The sequence below is a fragment of the Solanum tuberosum genome, unplaced genomic scaffold, assembly GCF_000226075.1.
Source record: "Solanum tuberosum cultivar DM 1-3 516 R44 unplaced genomic scaffold, SolTub_3.0 scf00006, whole genome shotgun sequence".
In the NCBI taxonomy this organism is placed as follows: domain Eukaryota; kingdom Viridiplantae; phylum Streptophyta; class Magnoliopsida; order Solanales; family Solanaceae; genus Solanum; species Solanum tuberosum.
Window position 1 is genome coordinate 1230695 of NW_006238932.1, and position 13829 is coordinate 1244523.

General features: G+C 36.2%; 1 protein-coding gene and 1 long non-coding RNA gene across 2 annotated transcripts; one reads left to right on the plus strand and one right to left on the minus strand.

The window, feature by feature from the left end:
• The first annotated feature begins 981 nt into the window (after positions 1-981).
• Positions 982-1443, plus strand: LOC107060637 (uncharacterized mitochondrial protein AtMg00860-like). Its single transcript, XM_015308743.1, has one exon. It carries the CDS (start codon positions 982-984, stop codon positions 1441-1443), a length of 462 nt encoding a protein of 153 aa, XP_015164229.1.
• Positions 1444-8479: 7036 nt separating this feature from the next.
• LOC107060672 (uncharacterized) lies at positions 8480-13472 on the minus strand. The gene is made up of 4 exons (XR_001473458.1): positions 13187-13472; positions 12998-13106; positions 10007-10397; positions 8480-8589 (listed from the first exon to the last, which is right to left on the minus strand). It is a non-coding gene; the product is annotated as an uncharacterized lncRNA (long non-coding RNA).
• Positions 13473-13829: the final 357 nt, after the last annotated feature.

The following is a 13829-nucleotide window of genomic DNA, read 5'->3' on the forward strand; positions in this document are numbered from 1 at the left end:
AAATTAATGAAGCAACCAAGTGACTTCCATGTGATATCAATCATTGACGCGATTGATGAAGTGGTTGCTAGTGTGAGCGAAGTTTATTGTGTTGTTGAGTCTTTGACTGGGTCCTTTTGAAATATGATTGGGAGGAAATTCAAGATTATGATGAGGTAGTTCCTGCTCTATCGGTTTAGGTTCTTATCTAAGAACCCCTTGAAGCTTGATATCGATTTGAAGAATAGAAAATGTCCTCCCGCAAAGCCATCTATAGAAGAACCACCAAAGCTCGAATTGAAGGTACTTCCATTTTACCTTCGTTATGTGTTCTTTGGAGCAAATAAAACTTTACCTGTGATTATTGCTGCGAATTTTCTTAAATGGCAAACACATACGCTTGTTAGTGTGTTGAAATGTTTTTATCAAGGATATTGGGTGGACGATTACCAACATTGCGGGAATTCCTCCCTGTATTTGTACCAACAAGATTCAATTGGCTAGTGATTGTAAGACAAGTATTGAACTTCAAAGCATGTTTTATCCTCCAATGCAAGAAGTTGTCAAGAAAGAGATTATTAAGTGACTTGATGCAGGATTTTTCTACCCTATTGCAGATAGCAAGTGGGTTAGTCCCATCCTATACGTTCCATAGAAAGGTGTTATGACTGTGGTCACAAATGGAAAACGAGAGCTTGTGCCAATACTACAGGTTACCGGTTGGCGTGTATGTATGGACTATCGAAAGTTGAATGCGTGGACCAAGAAGGATCATTTTTTGATGCACTTTATGGATCAGATGCATGATAGGCTTGCGGTCATGAATGGTATTTCTTCTTGGATTGTTACACCGGTTATAATTAAAACTCCATTGCACTAGAGGATCATAAAAATAAAACGTTCACATGTTCCAATGGGACGTTTGCTTTCAAAAGAATGCCCTTCGGATTTTGTAATGCACCGGTGATGTTTCAAAGGTGAATGCTCTCGATTTTTGCTGATATGGTGGATAATTCGATGAAAGTCTTCATGGATAACTTTTTGGTTTTGGGAGATACATTTGAAGCGTGTCTTGAGCACCTTGGTAGAGTTATGCAAAGATATGTCAAAACAAAAGATGTTCTCAATTGGAAGAAATGTTACTTCATTGTCAAGGAAGGTATCGTATTGAGGCACAAAATTTTAGGAAATGGCATACAAGTTGCTCAAACTAAAGTTGAAGTTATCGCCAAGTTGGCTCCTCCTATTTTGGTTAAAGGTGTTAGAAGCTTCTTGGGTCATGCGGGTTTCTACCGGAGGTTCATAAAAGATTTCTCTAAGGTGGCTCATCTTCTTTGCACGCTACTTGAAAAGGAAAGTGTCTTCGAGTTTAATGAAGCTTGTGTCAAGGCAATTTTGTGTTTAAAAAGAGAAGCTCATTTCTTCTCCTATCATTGTTGCTCCAAATTGGAGAATTCCATTTGATCTACTGTGTAATGCCACATGGTGTGGCTTTGGGAGATGTACTTGGCCAACAGAAGGGAAATTTGTTTCACCCATTCTACTATGCAAGAAAGACCTTGAATGCAGCTCAAAAGAACTACACCGTCACTAAGAAAGAGTTGTTAGCAGTGGTGTATGATTTTAAGAAGCTTAGAGCCTATGTTTTTGGGACCAAGGTGGTAGTACACACCGACCATGCTAATATATGTTACTTGATGGCTAAGAAGGATGTCAAGTCAAGGTTGATCCAATAGGTGTCATTATTACAAGAGTTTGACTTTGAAGTCAATGATCGAAAGAGGTGTGAGAACCAAGTAGTAAACTACTTGTCTAGGTGGGAATCAAATGTGGTTGTTTCTGGCAAAAAAGATATTGAGGAAGCCTTTCTCGATGAGTCGGTGATGATTGTGTCGAATGGTTCTCTGCCTTAGTATGCTGATTTTGCTAATTATGTGGTGTGTTGGATTCTTCCCGATCAACTGATTTTTTACCAATTAAAGAGGTTTCTCTTTTTATGCAAAGAAGTATTTTAGGGATGAACCTTACCTATTTCAGGAGTGTGCTGATCACATTATTAGAAGATGTGTTCCAGTAGTTGAGGTAGATGTTATTCATGATGCTTGCCATGCGTCACTAGTTAGTGGACACCATAGTGGAGCGTGTACAAGTGCTAAGGTACAACAAAGTGGTTATTAGTTGCAAATGTTGTATCAATATGTGAATTCTCTTGTTAAGAAGTGTGAACAATGTAAAAAACAGGGAGGAGTGTCGCGAAGACATAAATTACCTTTCATTTCAATTTTAGAGGTTGAGTTATTTGATATGTGGGGAATCGATTCATGGGGCTTTTTGTGAGTTCTTGTGGGGACAAATACATCTTGATGGCCATTGATTATATTTCTAAGTTGGTAGAGGCAGTTGTGTCACCTAATAATAAAGAGATAAGTGTGGTTCAATTTCTCAAACGGTACATTTTCACGAGATTTTGAACTCCACGTGCATTCATTAGTGATGGGGGCTCTCATATCTATAACTGAATGATTGCCTCGTTGTTGATCAAGTATGGAGTCAAGCATAAGGTTTCCACCCCTTATCATTCGCAGACAAATGGGCAAGTCAAGGTGTCCAACTGGGAAAGCAAAGGGATTTTAACCAAGACCGTTAATGCAAATCAAATCGATTGGTCTCGAAAGTGATGACGTTCTTTAGGCATAAAGGACTTCATTGAAGATCCCGATTTGTATGTCCTTGTATCAGTTGGTGTTTGGTAAATCTAGTCATCTACATGTTGAACTTGAATTGGGAATATGCGTCGAAAACTTGTGTTGACCAACTCCATGCTTTGGAAGAGTTTCGGCTTCATGATTATGATAGATCAACCCTTCACAACGTCATGATGAAAATATCATTCATCAAGAGTTTAAAGTTTGTGATCTTGTGCTGCTCTACAAATCTCATCCGAGACACTTTTCATGAAAACTCAAGTCAAAATGATCGGGTCCGTTTAAAGTTAATCATATGTTTGCAAACGGGTAATAGAAGTGGAAAATTTTTCCGTTTAGTTTTTTGCTTATTTGAATAACATTTCTTTGATGTATAGGTTGGAGTTAGTATTTTGGGAAAAATCAAAATGGGCAAGAAGGTAGCTTAATTGGCAATTTGATGCGTCTGATCGATGATCGCCCAAATTCATCGCTCCATGAAGGTCATAAATGAGGAAGGTTCTAGAATTTCGAGCGAACTTACAGCTCACTAGGTGAGTCACCTAGTCTGATCGGTGAACTCGACCGAGCTCGCCCACTGCACCTACAGAAAGGCGTTGGGGAAGTCACTCGGTGAGTCGCCTTTTCTGATCGGAAAACTCGATCGAGCTCGCCCACTGCACAAGGAAGGGTTGAGGACTATGTAATTTTTATGCGGGCTGAGACCCATTCGACGATGTTAGTCGAGCTCGACGAATTTCTCAAGCACTAAAAAAGCCTTCTTCTTTTTAACTTCTAAATTCAATTTTTTTCTTTTAGTTGAGAAATTCTACTCCTCTACTCCTCCATTGAAATTTAGGCTATATTTATTCTTAAATGCATCTCATAAGTGTAGTGTTGTCGTGATTCCTCTACCCTTGCTTGTGCTGCGCTGGTGTATTTGTCCCCATTGGAGGTTTGTTTCTCAAACTTTGTGTAATTTTATATAATACTTGCGGTATTAAGGCTAAGTGTAGTGGTTTTATCAATTTCTTAGTATACTTTTGTGCCATGAATAGCTAATTTTGAGCCGAGCATGTTAAATCAATAATTTGTGTCCATGTGTTTATGTTTCTCTTGTTAGATTATGAAATTGTGGGTTTTGAATGTCATGTGCATGGGTGAAGTTTAAGTAGCCCGAATTCGACCAAATGACTTTAATTTACCCGATGATGGATTGGGTGACGAATTCTTAAGGGTAAAATTGTCATTTGGTTAGATTGGCATTAATTAGGGGAAGTCTGAGTACCCCGACTAGTGAATTCATCTTGTGTAGTTGTGTATTGTGTGCGATTGTGTCTAAATTTGTGATTCGTGGGCTGTTGTTTGTGAATTGAGAAAGTGGTTGGAAGGTGATGAGTTGGGTCATTTTTGCGAGCTTCGTCGGGCTCACCGAATTGACTAAGTGCTTCGCCAAATGCATCCCCATCGCCTAACTTATTGGGCTTGCGAGGTGAGCCACTACTTATTTTGGCAAAGACCCTTCAGCTCGTCGAAGAGAATTCGGTAAGTCACCGAAGGGCCTTGAGATCTCCCTTCTGGCCTAAGGTTTTACTAAGGAGCTAATGTACTATTAGGCGATGCCCTAAAGCACGCCGAAAGGAGTCGACGATTCACTGAATTAATTCATGTAGTTTCTCTTCAATTTTTTGTTATTTTTGTTGCCTGCCTCTATTCACTAACCTTTCACGAACAATTTGTTCTCATTTTTGTGCGTTTACAGGTATGGCTCGACCTAAGGTTCCAGTTAAGCATCTGCTCGATGAGGATTGTCCTCCACCTCGAAAAAGACCCAAGCCCAAGGTCCCACCACCCCAGAAGAAAGCGAGTGGGTTATTATTTTAGATGAAACTGAACATACCCAAACTATTCATCATAAACCTTCACATGCGAGTAGTAAGGGAAAACAACAAGTGGTGGATGACAGAAGATCGGATGAAAGTATAGACAATGATTCACTACAGTTCACATCATCTGAGTCGTAGAATGAAGAAGTTGAGGTGCCAAGGACTCCAATCCACACTCCGGTGTTAGAAGATGATTTAGCCAAGAGGAAGCGATTGGAGATGCACTCTAAAGCAGGCCATGACCCACTGGCTCTTCAACATGCACCACATGTACCCCCCATTAAGACTAATCCTCCTCTTTCTATGAATCGTGTAAAGCCTGCTAGGTTGTGGACCATACTTAAGGAGAAAATGTTGTCCACGGATGGAATAGTGGATAGGTATCCGAACATCTGGGAAACACTGCGGTATTATAAATTCTAGCAATTCAGAAAGCTTTTACGCCCATATATTCGAAGTGTGTTCGGGGATCTTACGAAGGGTATGCCAAGTTGATCCCAAAAATGAAGAAGTAGGCTAGTTCTATGGCCCCTGTTTATTTTGTAGAGGTGTGGGGCAAGAAAGTGCAATGTAGTGAAACAGACATCAACAACGAGTTGGATTACACAATGCAAACTGGACACTCTTTGTTCGACAAAATAAAAACTTAAATGTTGGATGATTTTAATGAGTGGCTTGCCCCATTGTTGGGTGATGTAATACCCCCATGGATTAAGGCGGGGGCTATTATTGAAAAAAAAGACCTCAACATCACAACACGATATTAGTTTGGGTTCATCAGTAGCACATTGATGCCATCGCAGAATGAGTCCATTGTTAGGCATCTGAAGACTACGCTATTTGGGTGCATCATTGACAAGGAGAAACTTAATTTGGGCTTCATTATTGCACATGAGATGGCTATGAGGGCCAAAAAAATCAAACCTCATTGCTATTTCTAGTATTGATTAATTCTTTGTGTGGCAAACCAAGTGTACCTTTTGTGGTAAAGACATGTATTGAAGTAATTCCATCCTCATCTTGTGATATTCGTCAGATTGAAGTAGAGTACTTGAGAGATGAGGCGGAGAGAAGAAAGAAACTCCGGTGGACACTTCCCCAATAGTTGAAATGGAGTCCATGGAGGCTAGTTCTACACCTCCCACCCCCGCAGTTGAGCATTCAGGTACACCTACCCCTTATAACTCTAGTTCTCCTGCCACCAGCTCCCATCCCCCTTTAACTCAGGCCTTGATATAAAAAATGGGAAACCTTTCCCATTCGGCTGATGTGAGAGCTTCTCAGCTTGAAGCTGGTGTCCCTTCTATGATTGATCATGCCATTGCAGCTGCCCTTACTTCCATTCGGAAAGAGTTGAAGAGACAACCTGAGGTGATCGCTTCCCATGGAAAAGCTTTGGATGCCCTCACCACTCGGGTTCAGGTGTGTGACTAGATGGGCCACAGACCTCCTGATTTGACAGCCCTGATTACTAATATTACTAGTTTGCATCGTGATGTGGATGAATTATAGTCCACCGATATGTCTATGCTTTCTGGAGTGATAGATGTCCCTCAGGACCCTAGTTCTGAGTTACCTTTGATTCAAAAGACCGGGCAGGTGGGGACCATTGACTGTGAGATCCCTCCATCTACTCTGACTAGGAATTCTGCTACAACTGATGAGGATGTGGATTCTGACACTCCCGAGACTGATGAGGAGGACTTAGACAATCATGAGATTGATGTGACGAGGATTTTGAGGACCTAGAGGGCGATATGTTGCAGGTAGCTATGGAGGCATCGCTTCATGACACATCTATGATTGGTTCTAGTGGGTCAAAGACCATAGAGGAGGTCGTTCCACGACTTTCTAGAGTCTTAGTTGAGATAGGCATTGATACCCAAGTTGAGGCCACACCAGTGGTTGGAGTTCCCCTCAGGCTTAGCCTATCAAAGGGATCCTTACTCTCTCTCCATTTTATTTTTAGTCTTTTTTTTCATTTAGGACACTGCTATTTTATTTTTAGTCGGGTAAAGGTACCTAGCTACGTACCCTTTTGGTTGTTTTTTTTGCTATTTTGAGATAGTTTGTTATTTTCATTTGGGTTGGACTTATGACTTCTTCATTTTGTTTTAGTAGTTTAATGATGTTTTGGTTAGGATTCATTTGCCTCCCTCATAATTGCTTAAAAGTTAATGTTGGTTAGTGTTCTCTTGTACATTTGAGTGTCGATTGTGGTCAATATCAATAATTTAAATAGTGCTTTAGATGAACAATATCTTTGTGTTTATCCAACGAGGTAATTTGAGTTTCATATGTCTTGTGTGAACTCTTAGAATATCATTGTGACTAGTCAAATATAGAGTGTGAATCTTGCAATGATTGTTGCATGCGAGCTCAACTTGTAGAGCTATGATCAATGATTGTGTTTAGATGCAATGTGTGATGACGTTTAATTGAAAAGTGTACATGAGGATACCTAGAACTTGCTCCATTAGTCCAATTGATTAGCATTGGTGAATGAAAGATATAATCTTAGGCATGAATTTTGAGAGTGAACCTAATTGCCATACCTTTGTGTCACCGCCTTGTAAGTGTGTGAATCTAGATTGGTACCATTTGAGCCTAACCTTTTCTTTGGATTAAACATGAACACAAATGTTTAAACCGATTGTTGAAATCACCGTGTTCTTCCCACCTATAATATAGCCAACTTAGGCCAAAAGCCTAAGTTGGGGGTCTGGTATAAATGGGGAAAGAAACCAAGTAAGAAATTCATGAAATTTGTCCTTTGAAGCATGTGGTGAAAAAGATGAGGACCCCTCCATATAAAAGAAAGAAAAGAAATAAATGATATGTATCCGTTGTGCATTGTTGTGGAAATAAAAGTGGTGTCAGATGAGCTATACCAAAAATTGTGTGAGCTATGAATAGGCAAAGGATGAGTTGTGAATATTAAAAGAGCGGTAGAAAAGGAAAAGAAGTGAAATTTGAGTCATGCTTCATAAAGGTAGTCACTAAACCGAAATGATCATACCCTTACCCTCAACCCAATTACATGCTTTAAAAGACCTTTGTGATCTTGCATAAGCCAACTTATGTGCTAGTTGGAAAATACGGGAAAACCTATGGGTAGAATCATCAATGTTTTTCTCATTGGGAGTGTGTCAGTTGATTTTAATCCCTTAATTATCACAACAAGAAATTTGCCTTATTGTGTCAGCAAAAGTCGCCACAAATACTCCAAATGTCGCCACTACAAGTTTATTGTGGCGACTTCCTCTCCGTTGGTAGTAATTCCATAACTAAAAGTTATTTGGGGAGACAAAAGGATGTCGCCACAAAACACACTCATCTGTGGCGACATAATCCGTCACAATTTGGTAAAAATATGACACAAAAATAAAACCGCAACACGACTATTTGTCAAGTCGCCACTAAAACAAGGTCTTTAGTGGCGAGATTGTTGCCACAAAAACATATAAACTTTCTGTGGCAACTTTTGTCGCTACTAAATATTAATATCAGTAGCGACTCCTACTGTTGCAAAAAACTATTAACTATTAGTATCACCTCTCATCTCGCTGCTACACACTTATAATTTGCAGCAGATTTTTCCGCCACAAAATCAACTAATTATTAGTGGCAACTTTTATGTCAATGCAAAATGTGATTTTTAGTAGTATATAAAAATCACCACAAAAATTACTATAGCATTTGTGGCAACATTCATCTCATCACTAAAGAACAATATTTAATGTTTTGAAATAAATTTTATAAAATCAATACATATATATAGCTATTAAAAACATCTATCTGTATTTCACAACATTAATACACAAGGCATTTTCGATTTAAATATTATAAATACTCCCAGTACTAGAAATTCACCTATACATACATACATACATATATATACATATATATATATATATATAATAACACGCTAGTAGTTCAATTATCGTTGTAACCATATACATATGGCCAAAAGCAAAAACTTCCATTGCACGCCTTAAAACTACTTCTTGATCTTGCCCCATTGTTTAAGAACCTTGTCCCTGAAATTAGAAAAACACACAATCACTTTCTAATTCTCACAATCCAATGCTTATAATAACAAGAGTAACATAAGACTTTAAAATCAAAACCATCATAGTTTCAATAATTTGTTTTTTTCTGTATGAAAACATATAATAAGATACTGGCAGTTGTTGTCATTCGGAAACCCACACCAAAAATTTTAATTGCAACACAACAAGCAAATCCTCTATTTAAATCAACAATCAGAACTATACATGATATGGACATTAAAATATCTAACACAGTAAGAGACATTAAAATATCTAACACAGTAAGAGAATCTCATTTGTTCTCTTAAGTGCTACATCCATCACAAATAAAATTTCTAATTCTAGTGATGACTGAGAGATCCAGTAATATTAGTGTTATATTATAATGACAGAGAGATCCAGTTACATTAGTTCATAATGTGTTAAAAAAGAGTAAAGAGACAGAAGGAAAACAAGAATATGTCAAGAGGCTAAAATGATTCCAAGGTAGTCACTTAGGTAACATGATACAATCTTTTCTAATATTAACAGTAGAGGCAGAACAAGAAACATTTACTAACATTACAAGACAACTTATTAAAAGCTTCATCCAACTTGAAAAACTCAAAATCAACAAAAGTTGCTCAGTTTAAGTTACAAGATACAATATTTTCTAATGTTAATAGCAGAGGCAGAGCAAGAAACATTTACTCTCATTACAAGACAACTTAGTAAAAGCTTCATCCAACTTGAAAAACTCAAAATCAACAAAAGGTGCTCAGTTTAAGTTACAAGATAAAATATTTTCTAATAGCAGAGGTAGAACAAGAAATATTTACTCACATTACAACACAACTTATTAAAAAGTTCATCAAACATAAAAAAAACTCAAAATCCAGTAGAGAGTGGATTGTTAAATGGGCAAAGAAGAAATCGGGAAAATGAAGTATAATCAGCAACATATTTTATTTGTTGATAACTGTAATATGGAGAGAGCACAACTTGATCAGATTTTAGAACAATAACTATCAGATGAAAATAATATGCAGAGAAATAGCTTTATTCATGCATACACGAGGGAGAGACTAGAAGACATAATACTTTTCACAATTAAACAAATATTTATCTTAGACTTAATAATTAAAAAGAAAAACCAATACACCCACAACTAAAACCCCTTGATAACTGAGGCATTTCACGCTAAAAACAAAGAACCTACATATAAGGGAAGTCAATAAACAGAGCTATCAACTTCCTAATATCAAAATCTTGAAAAAAAAACAAATCCCACAAATTCTTTCTTGATATGTGGTAGAAAATGCCTTAGCGTAGAGGCAAATAAGATCTTTAAATAACATTTGAGATTTTACGGTGAGAAGAACAAACAATGAAAGGAGAAGAATTGTTCAGGAGCAAGAGAAAGTACCTATTGCATTCTAATCATGATAGCGGCCATTTGTTCTTGAAACATCTTGTCCACTTCGCCTTTCATGTGTTCACGCTCCTCTTCCAATTTTTTTAGCAAATCTTCTTCCATATTTCTTTTTAAATCAGCAGTCATTTGCTTTCGTTGTTCTTGCAATTTTCGATCCATATCAGCTTGCATCTCTTGACGCATACTTTCCATCGCTGAAGACACACTAGCCTCTATATATGCCTTATGTATTTGAGTCTTTTTAGGAGGTGTCTTTCCGTATCATTTCCCCCCAAATATAGCCTGATCTCTCACCAAGAACTGAAGATAAGATATCACCCCTAGTCATGCGATGCTCGATCTCTTCAGATTGTTGTTCAATAACAAGTTGTTGGAGCTGACCCTACAATAATATGAATCTTTCATGCAATCCCATTGTGGAAAATTATATGTAACTAGAACGACATGCCAAATACTATGATTTGAACTCATATTTCCAAAAGGTTGGAAGCCATCACTAGCTAAACCTAATCGAACATTTCTTAACTCAGATGAAAAGGAAGGATAACGCTCATCAAAAGATTTCCATTCTATTGAGTCAGATGGATGACGCAAGACATCGTCATCAATATTTTCCTCCTTGTGCCACCTTATCTTCTTTGATGTCTCTTTTGCCATGGATAATCTTTGAAGCCTTGGTTTGATTGGAAAATAGCGCAATACTTTATGATCTACTTTCTTGCCTTTGTTTACTAGTGATTTCCATCTATACATTCCACACTTTGGACATGATTGTGCATTGACATAATCGCTCTAATATAAAATACAATCATTCTGACATGCATCTATTTTTGTATACCCTAAGCCTAGGTTACTAAGATTTTTATTAGCTTCATAAAAAGAACTAGGTACTAATGACCCCTCGGGAAGAACTTCTTTAAAGAAGCTTAATAACTCATCCATCGATTTGTTGCTCCAATTGTTGAGGCACTTCAAGTGAAGTAATTTAATAACAAAAGATAACTTTGAGAATTGTGTGCAACCAGAATAAAGTTATATTTGAGCATCTTCCAACAATTTGTAGAACTTTGTTGCATGCATATTTGGTTCTTCATTTTCCCCCGAAGAATTAATATTATTCCCCATATATCCACAAGCTTCATGAATCATTTCAATAATGTCATCCTCTTCAATGTCATCAGCTTCTACTTCAGCACTACATGCGGTATTAGAGTTTTCAACTCTAACTAATACTTCTCCATGCAAGTCCCACACTTTATAAGATTCCCGAAAGCCCTCTTTCAATAAGTCACCTCTAACATCAATTCTTAGCTTTAACACGGTGTTCATACATCCTCTACAAGGACAGGGAATCATTGTATTCACTCCAGATTGACTGAATGCCCAATTAAGAAAACCTTCAACTCCATCTCTATATCTTTGGTCAACTCTATTCCTAATATTTAACCGACTTTTATCCATTCCTATTTTCAACAGAAAATAGTTCATTAATTTATTTATTTTACAATGATAAACAATGGATAGAGAAGCTCGGATAAATAGAGTTAAACAAAGAGAGGTGAGGATCAACTAACTAGAAAGGAACGCACAAAGTGTAGTAAATAAATCATTGTATAAAAAAACGTAAGTACTCCATTCTTCAACAAAGGTGTCAATTCTTTAACAAGTCAAACAAACAAAATTTGTATAGTTAGAGTATGTATTTTACGGTAGATTAAAAGAAAATGTAACGTTTATCTTACTAATTTTACATTATAGATTTGGACTGTCAATAATTTACTTCTATCAATAATTTTAATTCATTCTAGGAGGATATTTTAGGCCAACAAACTTTTTTTTGGTAAAAGGAGATGGTTTTATATATATATATATATATATATATATATATATGTTAGAATCTCCAAACTCAATGGAACTATAACATAAAACACATACATAAATCACCAATCAAAATGAGATATTTACATGTACACAAATCACAGATAAATAAGACACTACTTTTACTTTGAATCATGTTCATACTATTTAAAACACAATTCACAATACATAGCAAATAGAATTTGAAATCAAGTTTAGAGGAGTCATTAAACATCTTGTAATGAATCAAAGTACATACACAGAAATAGGTTTCAAAATGTCTCAAGTAAAATGAGTTCTTTCCCAAATGACAACTATTATTGAATCACTAACAAATTCATTTTTTCTTCCTAAAAATGGAGTGTAAGAAAGTGTGTAATTTAGAAACCAATTATGGTAAATAACATTAAATTTAAGCAGCTTCTATAGAATATCATTTGACATTACAAAATGAAAGAATTCCAATGAAGTGCTTGGAATAATAGCTTTCTTGGAAGTCAACAAATTAAAAGGCAAAATGGAAAAGGAATTCTTGTTCTCTAACTTCACATGTTATCCCCTCAATGTTTTACATCACACGTTTCAAGCATTAACCGCAATTATATTTTCTATCATAAATGGCCAAAATCATACACAACAGTAGCAGTCACATTAGCATTACATGTTCGTTCTTTTGAAAGTCTGTTTCCATAAACCTGCCTTTTGAGAAGGATTTACCTTCTTACTGTACCTATATAGGAAGAAAGGCTTTTACCATCTCAAAGTTTGACTGTACCATGTTTTAAATTTCCAACAAACACACAAGACTTTATGATTTCAGCGACTATGGCTGATTTGGATAAAAGAAATTTACTCAACTTTCACATTAAAAACCCAATAGAATACTAAAACTGAATCATTAAATCACTTATTTTAACCTGAGGTAATTTTAGCTGAAAAGAAACTCTTTTCCCTGTATAAATCATTGAACTTAAGATATCCAATCTATTTTAAACAGACAATCACAACAACAATATCAAAAATAAACTTCTAGCTTACCAAAGGAAAGAGATTACTTAGACATGACTTTCAAGATCGTGAAAACAAATTAAAAAATATTAAAATATGGATAGACATGAATTGTACCTTCAAAACTTCAACCAAAGAACAAGTTCAATTGAACGAGACACTCTCACACTGATTTTCAAATTATGAACTTTTTCCCTTCCTCCTTTGACTTTAGAGAACCCTATTCCTACATAATTTCAACTGGGTTAAAGAAATTATATGTGAAATCGAAAATACAAATACCAAGAAAGGAATTTGAGCACATACCTGATGCAATATATACTTTAGAGAACCCTATTAGTGAAAAATTGAAGAATATTCAGCAAAAAACCCTATTCCAATAGATTTGACGAAATATTAAACCAATAGACACTACTTCTTCCTCCCTTTTCACAGATTTGAACAAAGAGGAACGATTTTTTTCTTCTTCCCTTTTCCCAGATTTGAGCAAAGAGGAATGAGTTTTTCTTCCTTCCTTTTCCAAGATTTGAGCAGAGATATGTTTTTCATTCTCTCTTTTGCTATAGAAAACCCATTTGAGCTAAGAGGAACATTTGATTATTTTAGTTTGAGCAAAGAAGAACAAATGACTCTTTTGTTTTATTTTAACTAGAACCTTCATTTTATTTTATTTTTGTTTTTCTTTTAAATTAATATTAGAGGCGACTTGATCCCTACAAAATTATATTTAGAGGCGACGTTTAATAAGATGCTACTAAATATTTGGAGCCAAAATTTTCATTTCAGCGGGAGTTATAATTTTTAGATTTACTGACAACTATTAGTGGCGACACAAAATAAGTCGCCTCTAGAGATAAATGTTCACGAGCAACAACAATTGTTGCCACTTAATATGTAGCTTCTGTAGCAAAAAACAAAATTGCCACTAAATATCACCACAATAAGTGCT